General features: G+C 37.4%; 1 protein-coding gene across 3 annotated transcripts in view; it reads right to left on the reverse strand.

Moving 5' to 3' along the window:
• The window catches only part of LOC109397492 (protein spire), a 648,107-nt gene that overhangs the window by 477,385 nt on the left and 152,672 nt on the right, over window positions 1-18,050 (reverse strand). For all 3 annotated transcript variants that reach the window (XM_062850305.1, XM_062850306.1, XM_062850307.1), the window contains exon 2: window positions 10,259-10,293. In XM_062850305.1, the coding sequence (XP_062706289.1) occupies window positions 10,259-10,293 (35 nt within the window). The remainder of the gene's footprint in view (window positions 1-10,258; window positions 10,294-18,050) is intronic.

Raw genomic sequence — 18,050 nt, forward strand, 5'->3', positions numbered from 1 at the left:
AACCATCTAAAAATAAACCACTATCCCCGACCACTCCGACATCGCCTCATAAATCAGCGCAGAGATGTAGCGGATAGACGTAGCAGTACAAATGAGGAAGTCATGTACAAACCTATGGTGTTCGTTCCAAACCTAACAAATAGACTGACAAAAACATTCAAAACTGACTTCCCTAATATCATGACGGCGATGAGGAACGAACACACCATCAAGAGTTTGTTTACCCAGACCAAGGATCCAATACCAAAAGACCAACGTAACAACGTCATCTACAAGATACCCTGCGGAGATTGTGATGCAAGCTACGTTGGACTAACCACCACCACGCTGAAGAAACGAATAGGACACCACAGAAGCGACATGACCAAATTAGACAGACTAATGAATGACATCGAAAACAACAACAACGACGACAACTACAACAGCTATGAACTCGGCCGACTAAAAGAGAGAACAGCTCTCTTGCTGCATTCGGCCGACAACAAACATCGTTTCGATTTGGACAGAACGGAGATACTCGACTGCCATCGACGTTTCTCTGCTCTCCCCGTTCTAGAAGTGTGCCACATTATTAACACAGACAGGACGGTAAACAAACGAAGCGACTGCGACAGCTTAAGTATGATATATGCAGGAATACTACACACACTAAAGACAAGAACCAAAACAAACCACGTAGATAGGCAAATAACTGACATCACTAACACTAACGACAATGACACCCAATAGGAAACTAAAACCCACAGAACTTGTACGCAACATTCAAACAAATTTCTGACTAGAATCAAATTGACGGTTTAAAATTAGAATAACATAGTGACGATCAGAGTAGTGACCCGCCATACAAAACTTCCCTGTTTTTCCTGACAAAAATAGTTAGTAATGTCTTAAATGTTATGTAAAATTGTTTATTTCTATCATTGTTTGTAAAATTGTAGGAAATTGATGAAGTCCGTCCAAAATTTGACTAAAATTCATGTGCAATTCATACCACCAGACGAAGAACGATATTTCTGTAAGTTGTGTTCACCTTTGTAGTTTTTCTGTTTGTCTTTAATATGTACTACGTCCAATTTGTTTAAATAGAACCCTTGAAAAAGATGGCATAGTCCATCGAAACGTCGGGCATCGAAAATATATATCGTTTTGATTGCACCGGAGACTGCAAGGCCGAAAACCCCCCAAGTTAGTGACAGACGTGTTCGTGATGCAAAATCGTGTAGAAGATAGCTGGAGTCGTTTCAGTCGGTGGAATTTGATATTGATGCCCTTTCGTTCTGAGAATTTTATCTTGATGAAGAATATTTGAACAAAAACATTAAAATAGTAGTTTACGCAACAAGGTGCAGAATAACGATTTTTACAGCACGAGTCGTACGATAACTACGACGAGTGCTGGAAAAATCGAGTTCTGCACCGAGTTGCGTAAAACGTTTTTTGCAATTTCATAAATTACCCTTGAGGATAGTTTTAAACAAAACTTTTTCATCAAACTGCACACTGATGTTCATAGCCATGTTCAAGAAAATCTGATCATAACAGGTTATACTGTGCGGTTGTCACAATTTTTCAAAACTGCGTTCAGAAAACATCAAGAAGTTGACCAAAACTGAAAACAGTGCTGTAATGCTTCATTACGCAACTCAAATCAGTGCTGTAATGAACCATTACAGCACTGTTAATTTGGTGTGGGAAAGTAGGCCTTTTCCTGTCAGATTTGCGTGAGGTAAAACAGCCTATTACGATGAGAAATTGCAAAAATTATATTACCGAATGCCATTTACAGCAGTTCAATACAATATGTAAAAATTTACATGACAATATTTCAATAAACTTGTACATTATCTACACCTTACGAAACATGAATTAATATCAACTGGACATCCTCCTCAATGTACCTTTTATCGTGCAAAGAATCCATCTAATGCAATCACTTGCTTATCTTCAATTGATGCCCCGCCCGAGGCATCCAAACAGAATTGTGGGAACAAAAGTTTTACCAACTTCACAAGTCATCCGACCGCCACATTAGATCTACCCGAAGCTATGAATGCGCTGCAAATGCAATGGCCGTGTGTCGATCCGTTCTTCTCCGATGAAAATCAGAGTTCCTCTGCTGCCAATCAGGTACCATAAATCGCAAAACGTTCAACATGACCTCCCGTCTGTCGGCAGCGGCGCAATGAGTATTGAGCAGAGAATGAGACCGACCATCCCGGCGGACATGGACGTGGACACGGACATCAATGCTCGAATGCCGCCGCCTTGGCCGCTGTCAACATCAATGCTCAAACTGACAACGACACCAGCTCGCCCCCATCGCATCGGCGGGCGTCGTCGACCGTGGAAAGCGAAACTATTTTTCAGTGCCGATTCCGCGATGTGCGCGGATAACTCATGTTCTGCTTGCTCCGGCTATCTATTCCTTTTCCATGTTACCGTGGTAGTGCTGGGTCGGCATCGATTGGTTGAGAAGATGCACAGATAAACGACGCGACTTCCAACGTTGTTGTTGTTGGACACGACCATTAGATATTGTAACGCGGACCACCGACTGAAATGTGTAGCCTCAAGGGTAAGTCGCTCAATAGCCAAGTCTGATGGTACATCGAGTGGATTAACCGTTGTTGTTTACAGGATGCATTAATCGGAAGAACCGTGGTGGCGTTCGAGGGGGTCAGTTACTGAAGTTCAGTTAACGGAGGGGTTTGGAAGTGTAGCAGGGCAGAACAAATGAATTTCTTTTCAATAGAATGAACATGGCTTTTCGAAACAGAACAAGTAACAGTATCGATTATCGCACATCGCATGAATATATAGTTATCCAGTGAAGTTAACCAATCGTGGTAGTGTAAGCTGCTATAATAGTATGCATGTTCTGCGTAAGTTTCAAAGAGATTTCATGTTATTATTTGTTGTAACACAACCACATTTACCAATTTTTAAAAATACTCAAAACATTTTGGATAAATTCGTGAATGAATTGTGGTACCGTCGGTTGGGGGGGGGTGAGAATGGGTCAAAAATGCATATTTCCACATTCTTTGTTCAATAAGTTTTGCTTCTTGCATTAAAAATTCCTTTGATCACAAGAATGTGATTCTTAATAATGCATGCACAAATAATGAAAAAATATTTGGAGTTCGTCAACTTTCCTTAAAACTACAAGTGTATGAAAATTGGCCCATTCTCACCCCTTCGAGGGGGCGAGAATGGGTCAAGGGGACTGAATTTGTTCCGCATTGACAATAAAACAAGTTATTAAAATTCTGGTCAAGGTACTACTTACCAATAATGTATTATATGATGGATATGAGTTTGAGATTCTAAAACGTATCAATCCACCTAAATAAAACAAAGTGTGAGGTTTCATCGAGCCTTAAAAATGGCATTTTTCAAGAAATAACTATTTGCTCTAGAAACCTATTTTTTGACAAGAACTGCTGGAAACTACGAGGATGCCACCATAAAATTTTTGATTCGATATTCGCAATACTTGATGAGATATTTCAGATAATGTTTTGACCTAATCTCGACCCTCTGACCCATTGTCATCCCCAACGATGGTACCTTCTGTTAGGTGTATTTATAAGAAAGAGTTTCAGAGAGGTTCAGTGGTCATCAGAGGCCCTTTTTAAATTTTTAGGAGGTTCCAGAGAATTCCAGAAGAGCTTCAGGAAAGTTTTAGAGGAGATTCATATGATTCCCGTAAGACTTTATGGGAGTTAAAGAAGTTTTTTTGGAGTTTCAAGAAAAGTTTCAGAGATTTTGGAGGATCAAGAGTTCCGAGCATAGTATGACCAATACAAGATCCTTTTTACTTTTCGACGCCTTTGAATTTTTCCAACTGCATTGAATACGATCAAGTTCCCACTGAATACCGGTCGTCCTCAATGGGCACGTAACATGGACCCTACGTGCAGAGGACCAACGCACCCTTAGTGTTTTCGAACGGAAGGTTTTGCGTACCATCTACGGCGGAGTGCAGATGGAAGGCGAATTCACCACGAGCTGCATCAGCTGCTGAGAGAACCAACTATCGTCCATACCGCGAAAATCAGGAGGCTACGGTGGGCGGGTCACGTCATCAGGATGTCGGATAGCAACCCAACTAAAATGGTTCTCGAGAGTCATCCGACCGGTACAAGAAGACGTGGTGCGCAGCGAGCTAGGTGGGTCGACCAAGTGGAGGACGATCTGCGGACCCTACGCAGAGTGCGGAACTGGAGACAAACAGCCATGGACCGAGTGGAATGGAGACGGCTACTATGTACACCAGAGGCCACGCCGGCCTTAGCCTGATCGGTAAGGTAAGTATAATATCGAAGAATGTTTCAGAAACTTCCATAAACATTTCTTAGAGGTTTCCAGGGGCTTTAGAAGGTTCCAGGGAGTTTCAGGTAAACTTTAAGGGATTTTAGAGAGATTCATGGTGATTTTATTGGTTTTCAGAGCCTTGAAAGGCTCTCAGGAGGGTGTTAAAGGAATTTCCTACAGGTTTCAGGAGGTTTCGTGTGGGCTTCGGAGAGTATCGGGATTTAAGGACGTTTCAGAGAGGTTCAGTGGTCTTCAAAGGCCCTTATGAAAATTTTAGAAGGTTCTAGGGAACTCCAGAAGAGTTTCAGGGAAGTTTAATAGGAGATTCATATGATTCCCGTAAGACTTTATGGGAGTTCAAGAAGGATTTTTGGAGTTTCAAGAAAAGTTTCAGAGATTTAAGGGGATCATGAGTTCCAAGTTCAGAATAGACCAATAGAGAGTTCTGCGAAACTTTTGAACAGACTCTCGAAAGATGCTGTTTACTTGAACGACGCCTCTAAATTTTCACAGTTGCTTTGAATACGATCAAGTTCCCACTGAATAATGTTAGTTTCATGGAGGTACTAATGAAGAAATTATAAAACTTAATTCTATTTATATGGAGGTTTGAATGTAGTTTTATTATTCCCTTTTTTCAGAAAAAAATCATTGGGCATGTTACAAACATATGTGAAAATAGAACTTTTAGTACAGAAGATTTAGAATATTTTCCAATTTTTTTTTTTTTTGGATTCAATCAAAAATACCAACAAGACACTAACTCTGCAGCATGACTGAATGTTTTGGAAAAGGAGAATGACGAAGAACAATCTTCCCGGGGTATTAATAACTTTATTGAAGACTTTCAACCTTTGGCTGATTTACCACTATACAAATTTTCCAGCATGTTTCGAAACTAAGCATAAATATTATGGAAAAATCTACCTTCAAGGTGAATTCATTTATATACTTAAACTTCAAGCTAAAAATACATAAGCAACAAAATTTTGTAATATTCAAGAAGATCCTTGAATGACTTACAATTTTACAATTTATGCTTAAAAACATATCATTCCTAGAAATTTTGGGAATAAGGAGAAGTTATATGGGGAGGAAACAAAGAATCATCTGAAGCATTCTAGTATTTTCAAAAATTTATCCTACAAAGCATCTTTATAAACTCACTAGTAAATGTATAAACAATTCAAACCGAGTAATTTTCTGAAATGTTTAAGTTGCTTATGTAGTCAGGAGTATTTGTATCTGCGAGACTAAGTTCTAAAAAAACATTTGATTATATCTGGATTCTTCAGTAGAAGTACAGAAAATCTAACCTTCTGCAATGTTCTGAAACATTGTGGAGAATTTTTGGAAGAAAATAATGTTAAAAGATTATCTTCTTGAATGTGGTGATAAGTTTTGAAATACAATTTCTGGAACCGTAAGACAAAGAATCGGCCCCAATAATCTGAAAACTTCCAGATCTAACGAAGATGTCAAGAAGCCAAACGCTTACTTTCTTGATTTTTCTCGAATTATGAGGAAGAGAGATTTTCTGCAGAGATGCATTTGAACGCGTTCTGTTCATGTTCTGTTCAAAAGCTGTGCTCACGTGAGCCGTGTTCATGTTCAAACATTTGAGGCGCCTGATCACAGTGCTCTTCGTAGCTAGTAGCAACTAAAGCAACAAATTGCTACCGACACATACAGCTATTCTTCCTGCAAATGTTAGACCTAGTGCTAAATTGAAAACTGGGATTTCGAAGTGAAAATTAAATGATTAGTCAATTTTTTTAATAGTCAATTAAATGGTGGTTCAAGGTATTGAATGTAAAAAGCTGTGAGTTTAGTTATCTATATGGAAGACATCCGAGCAACTGAAGTATAATGCGTGGGCCCTACACTACTGTGGGGACAACCAACGCGACGGAGACTTGACTGTTCCACCAAAAGTATCGAATAAAAGGGCTCTTCTTCGTACACCCGGCTAAGCTCGGACATCTACTTGTATTCAACGTATTATGGCGTGGTTTTTACTGCACGACTTCCGCGTATCTGATGGTCCCAACCGGGCTAGTGAGAACACGTCATGATTTTGTTGGAATGGAATCGAAGAGCTCATTTCGGTTTTGTGTAATGAGAAAGGAATACCTAACGATAGCTAAGGACTCGGAAGCATTCCAATGTTGCTTTTTTGTCGATAGAAAACTCCTACTTCCAATTTCCCAATCCAAACCAAACACATCTGACCTGTCAATTCTGAACACCGATCTGTGTTCAATCTAGTAATCTAGATTGTGTTCATAATTTTATACATGATCTTGAGAGCTTTAAGGGAACAATTTTGGCACGCTCACAGATCATGAGCGTTCAAAATGCATCTCTGTTTTCTGGAATGTTCTAAATTCTCGTTTCTGTTTTTTTATATTTAACATAACTCTCAAAAAGGTGAACAATTCAACATATTCTAAGAACATTAGAAACAATTGTGGAATTTCAGAAAACAGAATTTTCAAGAATCTTTGAAATATTCCATAATAAAAATTGATAAAAACTCACGATTTTTCCAGAATAAACGCAATGGTTTATTTTATATTTTTCTATTTGTGTGAATTTCTCAATTTCGTTCATATGTTAAACACAATCAGCAACGATGCAGCATTCTTTTAAACATAACCAGGCACGCTGGGTCAGCCAGTACCTGGAGATTATTCCAACAGAACTCCTCCCGGGATCTGCTTTGATATTTCCCTATAGTAATTGCTTGTGAAATAGAATAATTGCGTAAGCCATGATTATCTGATTATTTAAATGTTTCATAAAATGGTGAATGAAATGTAATTGAATTTGATCAGTTCAATCGGTTTACGTGTTTAGTGAATCCCCTGATTATCAGTGTTCTAAGGGTAATTAAATTTAAAAAAAAAATAATAAAGAAATCTTTAATGAATCTATGACGAATTACCTGAAAATTCTGGAACTATTAGAAAGTTTTCCGAACAAGGAACTCCAGGAAACAGCAATTGATAAGCTTTTTTGGTATGATAAGAACTCCCATTCTATTCAACAGCTTTGAAATAAGTTCCTAAACATATTTCGGGGTCAATTTATGACTACAAAGAAATGGCGAATTTGATTCTAATTAAATTCAAAGAAAGATTTATAAATTCCTGAAAGAAATATTTGCAGAAAAAAAACGCAATAGTATATAAGGAATTTCTGAGAAGACAGTAGAAATAGTTCAGAAATCTGAAAGAATTCTGAAAGAATCTTCACGTAAAGAAGCAACATTTTCAGGTTTTTTTTTTAAATATTTCATAGCATAATCAGAAGATAACTCACTAAATACTAAACACACTAAAATTCTTTAAAACGTGGCTAGTCCCGTTGGATCAGCTAGCACCAGGAGAACCTACTGAACTCCTCACGGGATCTGAATTGATAACAGTTAAATACATAAGGTTACTTTCTCAGTTTTTCCAAAAAAAATAATTTAAAAAAAAATAAAAATTGTCTTTAAATCCATGGCCCATTTCTTGAAAATTCATATATAATTATCGAAAAGTATCCAACCAAATACTGAAAGAATTCTTAGGAGGAATTACTGTTGATATTTTTGGAAAAATCCATCGGGAGAGTTTTGGCATGATTCTCAGAGGATTATTTTCAGCAATTTTGAAACAAGTCCCTAACCTAGTTCATGGATCAATTTGCAAATACGGTTAGGTACAAAAGAAGCTACGTATGCAGTTCTGATAAAATTTGAACAAGTATTTATGCACGAATTCCAAAAAATAATGTTGACAGAAGGAGCGGACCTGGTGTGATGGTTAGAACACTTGACTATCTAAGTGTAGAATTAGCTTTAGTTAAAACACACAGAAATACAAACCAAAAAAAAACTTGACTATCACTCCGAGGACAGATCAAATTAATGGTCGCAGTGGTACTATGTCCCCAACATCACTCCGAGGACCTGGGATCGAATCACACTCCCGAGAAACTCGCAAGATGTGAGTTCTTCCTTCGGAAGGGAAGTAAAGCGTGGGTCCCGAGCCTAGGGCTAAAAATCTCGTTAATACAGGTAAAAAAAAATGTTGACAGAATTACTCTATAAGTACCATTACCCATTTGTCCAAGTATTTATTTGCAATTTCAACAATAATTCTTCTGAAAATTTTCAATGAAGCAATCAAAATAAATAATTATAATGACATTTTGGGAGTGAAATATCATCTAGATTCTAGAACGTCCTTCAACCTTCTGGAATATTCTGAATTTTTTATTAAGAATAAAAATTTAAATGAAAAGGAACCATCAAAGTCTTCCGGAATGGTTTAAAACTTTTTTGAGTAGGGCCCATCATTTTCATTGAAATGTTAAGATAAAGAACATAATAATGTTTTCAATCGTCAATGGAAACAAGACGTCATCCAGTCTTCTAAAAAATTTCTGATTTTTTTTTATTTTACCAAATATTCTACTTGTTAGCACCCTTTTTTTAGACACGGACACGTTCAATGCTTCCAGTGAGCTAATCGCCATTTGAAGGTAGCACGACACTAGATAACGGACATGCAACGCCCAGTAGCACAGCCGAAAACTTTTCCTGACAGCTGCGGCGGGAATCGAACCCACGCTTCTCAGCACACTAGCCGCGCGACCACGAAGCCTTTTTTCCTTTGACAAGAAACAAAACGAAATAATGAAATAATCTAAAAAAGAGTACAGAAGCTTCTGAAACATCTGCAAATTGCCAATAGTTCTACCTCAAAATGCAAAAGCATCTACTGGAACTTGTGTCATTCCGAAATTCCAGAACACATAAAAGAGAAAAATTAAACTTGAGATAAATTTCCCAGAATCTCTGGAATCGATGACTAGAGAAATCTTTTACAGGAAATTTTGGCACAACTTTTTGCAGAACTGAGGACGGAATCTCCCAGATTATGTTTTTTTTTTTCAACGAATCCAAAAAAAAATTTGGATGAATTTTGTAAAGAATATCTTATCTTTAGAATTTTGTAAATGCTAGGTGGCAACATATCTGGCAAAAAATCTGGAAGAATTCAAAAATGACATTCCTGTAAAATGTCTTTGGCAATCTATCCTGGAGAGGTTTACTCTAAGATCGTTGCAAATGCCCGCCTTCCAAGGACAAAGGGAGTGGCGAGGACCACTCGGGAAACTGGCTAAGCGCCAGCATGCTATCGTGATGGACTCTCCAGTGCGAGTCATCGATGTTCGTTGCTGCTAGGCTACGGCAGCTAACCTTGAGGGTGCGATATGCACTAGCCCCTCTCTGAAGCAATACCTTCTTGGTGGTTCCGGAGAGACGTAGGGTTTGACGACCATAGGAATGTGTTTTAGTGGGTCGAGGAGAGAGTAGTCCTGGCTTCTACCGGCATTGTAGAAGACGGCCTTAACCCCACACTACCCTAACCTTCCTGTTAGGGTGTCTGATGAGCAGATTTATCCCCCAATGGTTTAGAAGGAAAAAAAAAAAAAAAAAAAAATCCGAAGAACACATCATGCAAGTGAATAAAATAGGAGAAATAAAACTTTTAAAATTCACCTGGAAATATTTAAAACAAAAAGAAACATGTCTATGGATGAACCATTTAAAAAAATATTCCAATGATTTTTCTAGGAGCTTCACCTTTAATCCCACTAAAAATTTGAACACATTTATTTAAGACCCCGTGGCAAACATTCCTTTATATTTTTTTTTTCTTTTTTTTATTAGAATAATTTGAAATATTTTATGAGCCGTTGAAAACTGCACATTCTACGCACTTCTACGAAATAATCCAATTAAGTGTGTCGAATTTTTAAACATTACATTCATCAGCTAACCAAACCGCTCCAAGGGCGGCACTTGAAAGGCCGCGATTCCACCGCTGCTGCATGTACATGATTTACTAATTAACAATGCTGTCACAGCCAGTTGCAAACTTACCTTTTTCTGGGAAGACGCCACGCACTGGTCTTTGTCTGTAAATAGGAAAACAAAAGAAACTGATGTTAAACAGATTGTTGTTTCAATCAAATGGGGGTTTCCAGAGGGAGATGAGATCATTGTTTGCATTTAACTGTATCATTGGGATCTGATTTTTCTTATTAACATGATATTGCAATTTATACTTGCAATGTGAGAACGAGAGAACGCATGGTTTACTTTCCATATAGTGATAATTAAATGTATCATCATGAATGTGATAATTGATTGTGATAGCTGTGCATGTCATATAGACTTGCTAATAATATTATTTTCGTGGTATACACTCCCGTTCAAAAGTTTGGGGTCACCCCCTCAAAAACATGTCATTTTTTTAGGTCCATATCTCCGCCAATTTGCGTCCGATTTCAAAACCCTAGGTTTCATTCAAAAGATAATAAGTCAAAGAAACTTTGAACATGATTTAAAAGAAACTTTTTCAAAAAAAATTGTATGTAAACTTAACCCAAAGTTGCCAAATTTTCTAAAAAATGAATATAAACTTACGACAGTGTCGCTGGAAGTTGGGTCGACCAAATTTTAAGATGAGAGCGGTAATATGACCCATTTTCTATTAGCTTCCAACTGCTTTTTACAGAACTTAGCTAAAAAATCTAGAAAAAAAAGTTATTAAGTAAATTAATCCTTGATGTCATCGACCAAAAGTTTGGGGTCACCCCTCAATATGATGTATCGGCCAAAAGTTTGGGGTCATTATCGTAAAACATGGAAAAGTGATGATGATTAACCTGGGCTTGTTAGGGGAATATCTGTAAATAAAAAGAAAATCGCGTTAAGTATTGTTCCTTTGAATTCCACTAAGAATTTGCATCCTTTGACAGATACGTATTTCGACCTCAACTTTAAGGTCGTCTTCAGTGTCAAGCAGTCGAGCCAAGTACAAGACACTGAAGACGACCTTACAGTTGAGGTCGAAATACGTATCTGTCAAAGGATGCAAATTCTTAGTGGAATTCAAAGGAACAGTACTTAACGCGATTTTCTTTTTATGTATGGAAAAGTGATTTGGTGATATCTTCGTCATCTATAGTTCAATTTTAATTATTTTTGGCTCATTTCAAAGATAATTAACTAAATTTACGTTTGATGTCTTAAACTTAACGGATTTAACGATTTTTGTATATAAAAATGTTATGTAAAGTTAGCACATTTTACCACGCTTCAAAAAATGAGGCAACTTTACGTTAAGTTTTAGTATGTAAATTTCAAAAAAATATGTGTGGTTCAATGTCTATGCAGTAAGTATCATTCATTTTGTTTCAAATAAGCCAAGAAGAATTAAAATTGAATGGATGATGACAAAGGTATCAACAAATCACTTTTCCATGTTTTTCCAACTTTTGGCCGATACAGCATTTTGAGGGGTGACCCCAAACTTTTGGTCGATGACATCAAAAATTAATTTACTTAATAACTTTTTTTCTAGAGTTTTTAGCTAAGTTCTGTAAAAAGCAGTTGAAAGCTAATAGAAAATGGGTCATATTACCGCTCTCATCTTAAAATTTAGTCGACCCAACTTCCAGCGACACTGCCGTAAGTTTATATTCATTTTATAGAAAATTTGGCAACGTTGGGTTAAGTTTACATACAATTTTTTTTGAAAAAGTTTCTTTTAAATCATGTTCAAAGTTTCTTTGACTTATTATCTTTTGAATGAAACCTAGGGTTTTGAAATCGGACGCAAATTGGCGGAGATATGGGCCTAAAAAAATGACATGTTTTTGAGGGGGTGACCCCAAACTTTTGAACGGGAATGTATATAAAGCTGGCAGAAAAAAGTTTTTAGATTTCTAGTCATTCAGATTTTTTTTTGTATTACACAAAACCTTTTTTTATGCCTTTATTTATGAGATTTTCAGCCCGAGGCTGGTTCATCTCAGACATAAAACCTTCATTTTGAATCATTCCTACGGGATTACTTTAGAAATAGCTTCAAAATATGAGCAAATTGATCTTGACATTTATTTTGTTGAAAATGAAGTCTCAAATTCCAAACTTTGAATAATTACGAAGAACAATACATGCTTAGCTAATAAAACAAACAAAACTATGAGATTAAATCTAGAAAACCTAATCTTAGGAAATTCTAATATTCAAAGTAGCTTGTACAGTTACTGTTGTCAACCTACACTCTGACAATCCAAACACCGCCCTCCAGAAAAGCCGAGAATCAATTACCATTCCACGGTATCGACATCGCCGTCAAATTAATTGCGACAATTCAATTGTTTTCTCACTCTTCTCGGCGCATGAGTAGGTACATAGCCAGTCGTCAGTCGCCATTCTGTCACGGCCTTCCACCCTTGTCGCATATATGCCAGTCAGCCTTAGTCGGCTGCTGCTGAATGGTTGACTGGTTGGTTGGTTGGCGGCAAGTCCTCATTTTTCCACTTGCACGATCTTGGAGGCAGCTCATTTAAGGTGCGTTCCAATGGCACATTCTTAGAATAGTCGATATGCCCCCAGCTTAATGGCTGCTTGGCTGATATTCTACGGAATGGGTACCACCAGCGTGGATGGACTTATAGTCAGAGAAATAGTTTTTGTATCAAAATGGGTTTCTTGATATTTTGCAAATAAGCACAAAGGCAAATTACTGCCCATTTCCTACAGAGATCCGTAATCTGACGTAACAAGCGTCATTCTGACCTAAAAAGCAAAGCAAAGCAAAGATAACCGTACACATCGTAGTTGCTACTCCGTGATTGACCAGAACAATCGAAGTTGCACAGAGAGCCAATGAATGTGAAAGCTTGGGACTAGCTAACCATTCTCAATGTGCACAATTCGAGAGTTCAGCTATTTAAAGTCAATAACGGCGCTGGCCACGTCCTTACGGTCATCAGGAAAGGGAAGGAATGTTAGTTCGACAACCGTTGCTACTAGAAACCGTGGAATCCACAGCATCCCCACAGTTGTCACGGGAAGGAATGGTGGTTAGTAGGGTAGGGTAAGGTGTGGATCTAGGAGCCACCTCTGTTAGGTGATATGATCCACTAGTTATATGGAAATACACGTCGCGGTCTTCATCACGATTATGATTTATTTGATCACGATGACCACTGATCCCGGATTTCGTGCTCGCGTTTCCATCGCCCTACCGTGGAAACCGACTGATCTACGATTACACTGTTCGACAAAAAAAAAACTTTTGCCGTGATCAGAGACTCCATTCGTAGGGCATAAAAGCGCATGGAAAATGTAGAAAAATGCCATTTTCAAATTTGTTGGAGCACCCCTAGAAACTTTTTGAGATAAGTTTGAATTTTATTCATTTTTGGAGGTTTGACAAGAACTTTAGAAATCATCATAAACACATTTGAAATACAATATCTTTGAAATGCAGTTTTGTACACCACTGAAATTTTCACAGATCTGAGAAGCAACTTTAATAAATAACTAGTCAAAATTTCAACCTATTATGACATTCCATTTCATTGATACATATCCGCGAAGGCTTAACTTTGACTTATATAGTGAAAATCTTTTAGTTTTTTTTTTTAATCTAATCCCATAAAGCACGTCCATGTTCATATCCATTTCAAAAACTTCTATGCGTTAATGCCGTGCAGCATCAGTCTTTCGGATACTTCGAACGCCTCGGAATATTGGATGGATTTCCGCTCCATTAGGAGAAAACGTTTCTTTAAAAGTTCTCCACTAGATCACTAGATGTGACATCCGTTTTCTAGTGTTAATGTATTTTTCAGTCTCTGACTGAAGAAGATGAAAATTGTATTTCAAACATCTGGTTTAACTAAGCATGATTCTAGAAAGCTACACGAGAAATTTTAGGATATGATTACAAAGGATCCACATGTGTGTTTTAAGGAAAAAAAATTCCCAATAAATTTAATGTTCTAATTGCAGTTTTCAAAAACTTTTTTGTCGCTTATGAAAATGAACAAAGTTTATTGTAACATTTGACATCAAATGTTACTCTCATAATCATGTTTAAATACCAATAAACTGTAATTTTGAATGCGATGGATTAGGATCACAATTCAGGCAAAATACACTTCGTCCATTTAATTCAAGGAAGTATTTTGTTTTGATCGAATTTCGAGTCGTGCCCAAATTTTAATATCCATATATCGCATATGGATGAGAATGCTTTCCAATGATTTGGTGTGTATCTAAGTAACCGTTCCAGATTGCTTGACCTGTTGGATATCAAGCAGTTCCATGTTCCTAAAAGTTTAAATACGATGCGGAATATATATTCAAATTCCAACGACCTCTGTATTGAAACAAATTTGGACTATTTGGACTAAATAAATTATATTAACTCGCCTTTGTGCTTCTGGATAAATATTGATTGATTGATTTGTCTTTATCAAAGAGACTTTCAGCCCTTGGCTGGTTCGTCTCTTCTGGATAGATAGTATTTTACACTATATTAACAAATAGAGTCTAGGACCAGTCAATTCCAAACCGATTGACTTGAATTGTTGCACATAGCTAGGTACTATGCGTTGCGTATCTGATCGTGTCTCAAAAATCAAGTCAATCGGTTCTAAATTGACTGAGTTATAGACACAAGTGCCCAAAATAGGTGATTCTGCCCTAATGGTTCCAGACCCTATGCCGCTGGAACTTATAAAGCAATTTTACAATCGTGGAGGACATTATTGAGCCTGAAATTAGGATTGGAAATATTTTACTACATGACAAATTCAACTAATTTCATAAAAGTGTCTTCAATGGTAATGCCCCAACATACACATTCTTTATTGTGAAACTAACTAAAATGTGATGAAAACAACAGTACTTGTACGATTACTAATAGTAAATGGAGAATGTTCTCATTTTTGGCTTGCATTTTTTTAGGGTTGTATTGTTTTGAACAGTCGTGAACTTAAACCATTTTTCTGCGCAATGCCAGCTTCAATTCATAGTATTGAAATAGGTTTGTTTTATTCAATAAAGTTATCAATTTAACCACCTTGGTATGGCTAGGAGGTTCTTCGAAACATTAAGTGAATATAGACAACCCACGAAACCACTGGAACGTGTTTTTTGTACTGATCGCAAAATATAAATGTATTAGATTTTATTTTTATTTTTACACAGGCTTACCACCTAAGTAATTTGAAAAACCGACCGGATTTTCTTCTCGAAAATTTGAATTAAATTATTTAGATCATAAGTGTAGCATTTCGAGGTCAAATCAAAGTAAAATAGATATTTTGTTATGATTAGATAAGGATAGGGGCTTGCTTTTTGTGATTGAATTAAGGGAAAATTTCAAGGATTTGTATTATATAAGTTATATTTGATTTTCCTGGATATGTGTTGTTGAAATGGAATGGTGTAATAGGCTAAAATTTTGAGTAGTTATTTATCAAAGTTACTTCTCAGATCTGTGAAAATTTCAGCGGTGTACAAAACTGCATTTCAAAGATATTGTATTTCAAATGTGTTTATGATGATTTCTAAAGCTCTTGTCGAACCTCCAAAAATGAATAAAATTCAAACTTATCTCAAAAAGTTTCTAGGGGTGCTCCAACAAATTTGAAAATGGCATTTTTCTACATTTTCCATGCGCTTTTATGCCCTACTAATGGAGTCTCTGATCACGGCAAAAGTTTTTTTTTGTCGAACAGTGTTATTGTAGCGCGATTCTGATCCCGGATTTTTCACTCGCACCCCCATCACTCTTACCTGAAAATTGTCTGCCATTCGAAAATTCTCAAGCTAATCTGATTCCGCATTCCACACTCGCGCTTGCATGGCTCTCATAACAAGCGTCATTCTGATCTAAAACAGAAAATCATCAACACTCATACACTAAAAGTGCTTGTTATTCCCAAGCAGTTTTCCAATTGATTGTTGATTGTTTGTATCAGTGTAGCTGATGTTAAAGAACTGTAAAAGTCATTACAGTCGTTGATTCAAGATCCAAGCTCAAACTAAAATTATGTATGTCTCCATAGGCTCCAAAAGTGGTGCTATTTTTATCTCGCCCAGTGTCCCACTAGCATTCTTCAGCAACCGCAGCAGACAGCATCGGCAGTAACGGGATGGAGGGACTTCGATGCTCTGCACCGACGTAACCCTTTACACGACCAATCGACTCACATTTGCCACTGCGAAGTTACTTAAATGCAAAAAAAACGATCGGAATACATAAATTAATAATTACCAACAACCATTCAGCCAATTCCAACCGCACAGGGATTGGAACGTATCCAGCGCCATTCACCGCCACGCAGGCAGGCAGTCAGCTAACCTGCGCCATATATGTAAGAAGAGTAGACATCTAGAGGTGAAGTACGATGACGGTGGGGACCAATAAAATTGTAATTGCACCAATCGATACTAAAACTAAAACGCGGCACTTAAAACGGACCATTTCGACCGACCGAAATACGATGCGCCGTTGTTGCATTTTGGTTGGTCGTCATCGCCTCGCCATCAGACCGCAATGCAAATAAATTTCGATCATTTTTATGTAATTAATCTCACGCGATTGCCTTCTTTCGGCAGCCAGCCAGGCCAGGCAGGAGGCCCAAAATTGCAACCGCATTCTTGAGAAAGTACCTACACACGGACACGGTGCATGGGCCGGTGGGTTCCAGACAGAAAGGAGGAAGAAATAAGCCAAGCCACAGACCGCCGCGCCGAATTGTCCAAGGAACTTTCCCCAAACCGTGGAGTTTTATTGCAGAAGGGCTAATAAAATAAGTGTTGCATGCATGTCGTCCATTTCGGCTGCACAACAACCGACCGGTGGTGGCGTTGAAAGCAACTTCGGTTGGCCATGCGATCCGCAACGGTGGGTCTGATCAATGAAATTGTATTTTTGTTTTTGAGTGGGAAGCCAGTAGGAATATGGGTTAATCAACAGAAAGGCATAATATAATTGAAATTTCGACATACAAGGAAATAGATGACTTGTACTGACTACTTGACACTGGGTTCCCCAATGACCAGAACTTTTATAAAAATGGAAAGACTTCTCACTTAGAACCAAATCTAATTCTCATTTACATAAACGGAATTAAAACAGTTTTACAATAATTATAATTCACTATAACAGCAATTTCAAAGAAAATCGATATAGTGGATCTCCGAATTTCATCAAAAATACATAATTCGACCCGTATTTTTTATTCGACATTAAGGAGACCAATACGGTACAAAATTCAAAATTTTTCAAAAACCAAATGTTTAAAAAAAATCATTACTTTGGAATCAGTTAGCAGATTTTAAATTTCTTTTTTCAATTAATTGAATTGTAGTAATGCATTAGGACATGGTTTCCCGAACTGTGGGTTACGACCCCCCAGGGGTGTCGCCGAACTTCAGCCAGAGGGTCGCGAAGGACAGTCGGAATATTTTACTGTAACAGACAGCAACGGAGAGAATTTCTATGGTTGGTCGCGAATAGTACTTCTGCTGGCCAAAGGGGGTCGCGCACCGGAAAGTTTGGGAACCTATGCATTAGGAAATATACGCTGAAAGGGTCAAATTTGGCTAAGTTGCATCAAACATATACAAATATAAGTTTTTTCACTTTTTTTACATTCTCGGGACCAAAAAGGTGCACTGTTTATAAATTTTCGTCAAAAAATCCGAAAATTCGAGGTAAAATATCAAGATTTTGAAATGTAGAGTATTGCCCCAAGTAACAAAATTAAATTTATAATGCTTTTGAAGTATTCTTCAACACCTGTTCTTTAAAACCATGCATAAACCAAATTGCTCTGCAAAACGACATCAACACAAC

This window comes from Aedes albopictus, chromosome 2, assembly GCF_035046485.1.
Source record: "Aedes albopictus strain Foshan chromosome 2, AalbF5, whole genome shotgun sequence".
Classification (NCBI taxonomy): domain Eukaryota; kingdom Metazoa; phylum Arthropoda; class Insecta; order Diptera; family Culicidae; genus Aedes; species Aedes albopictus.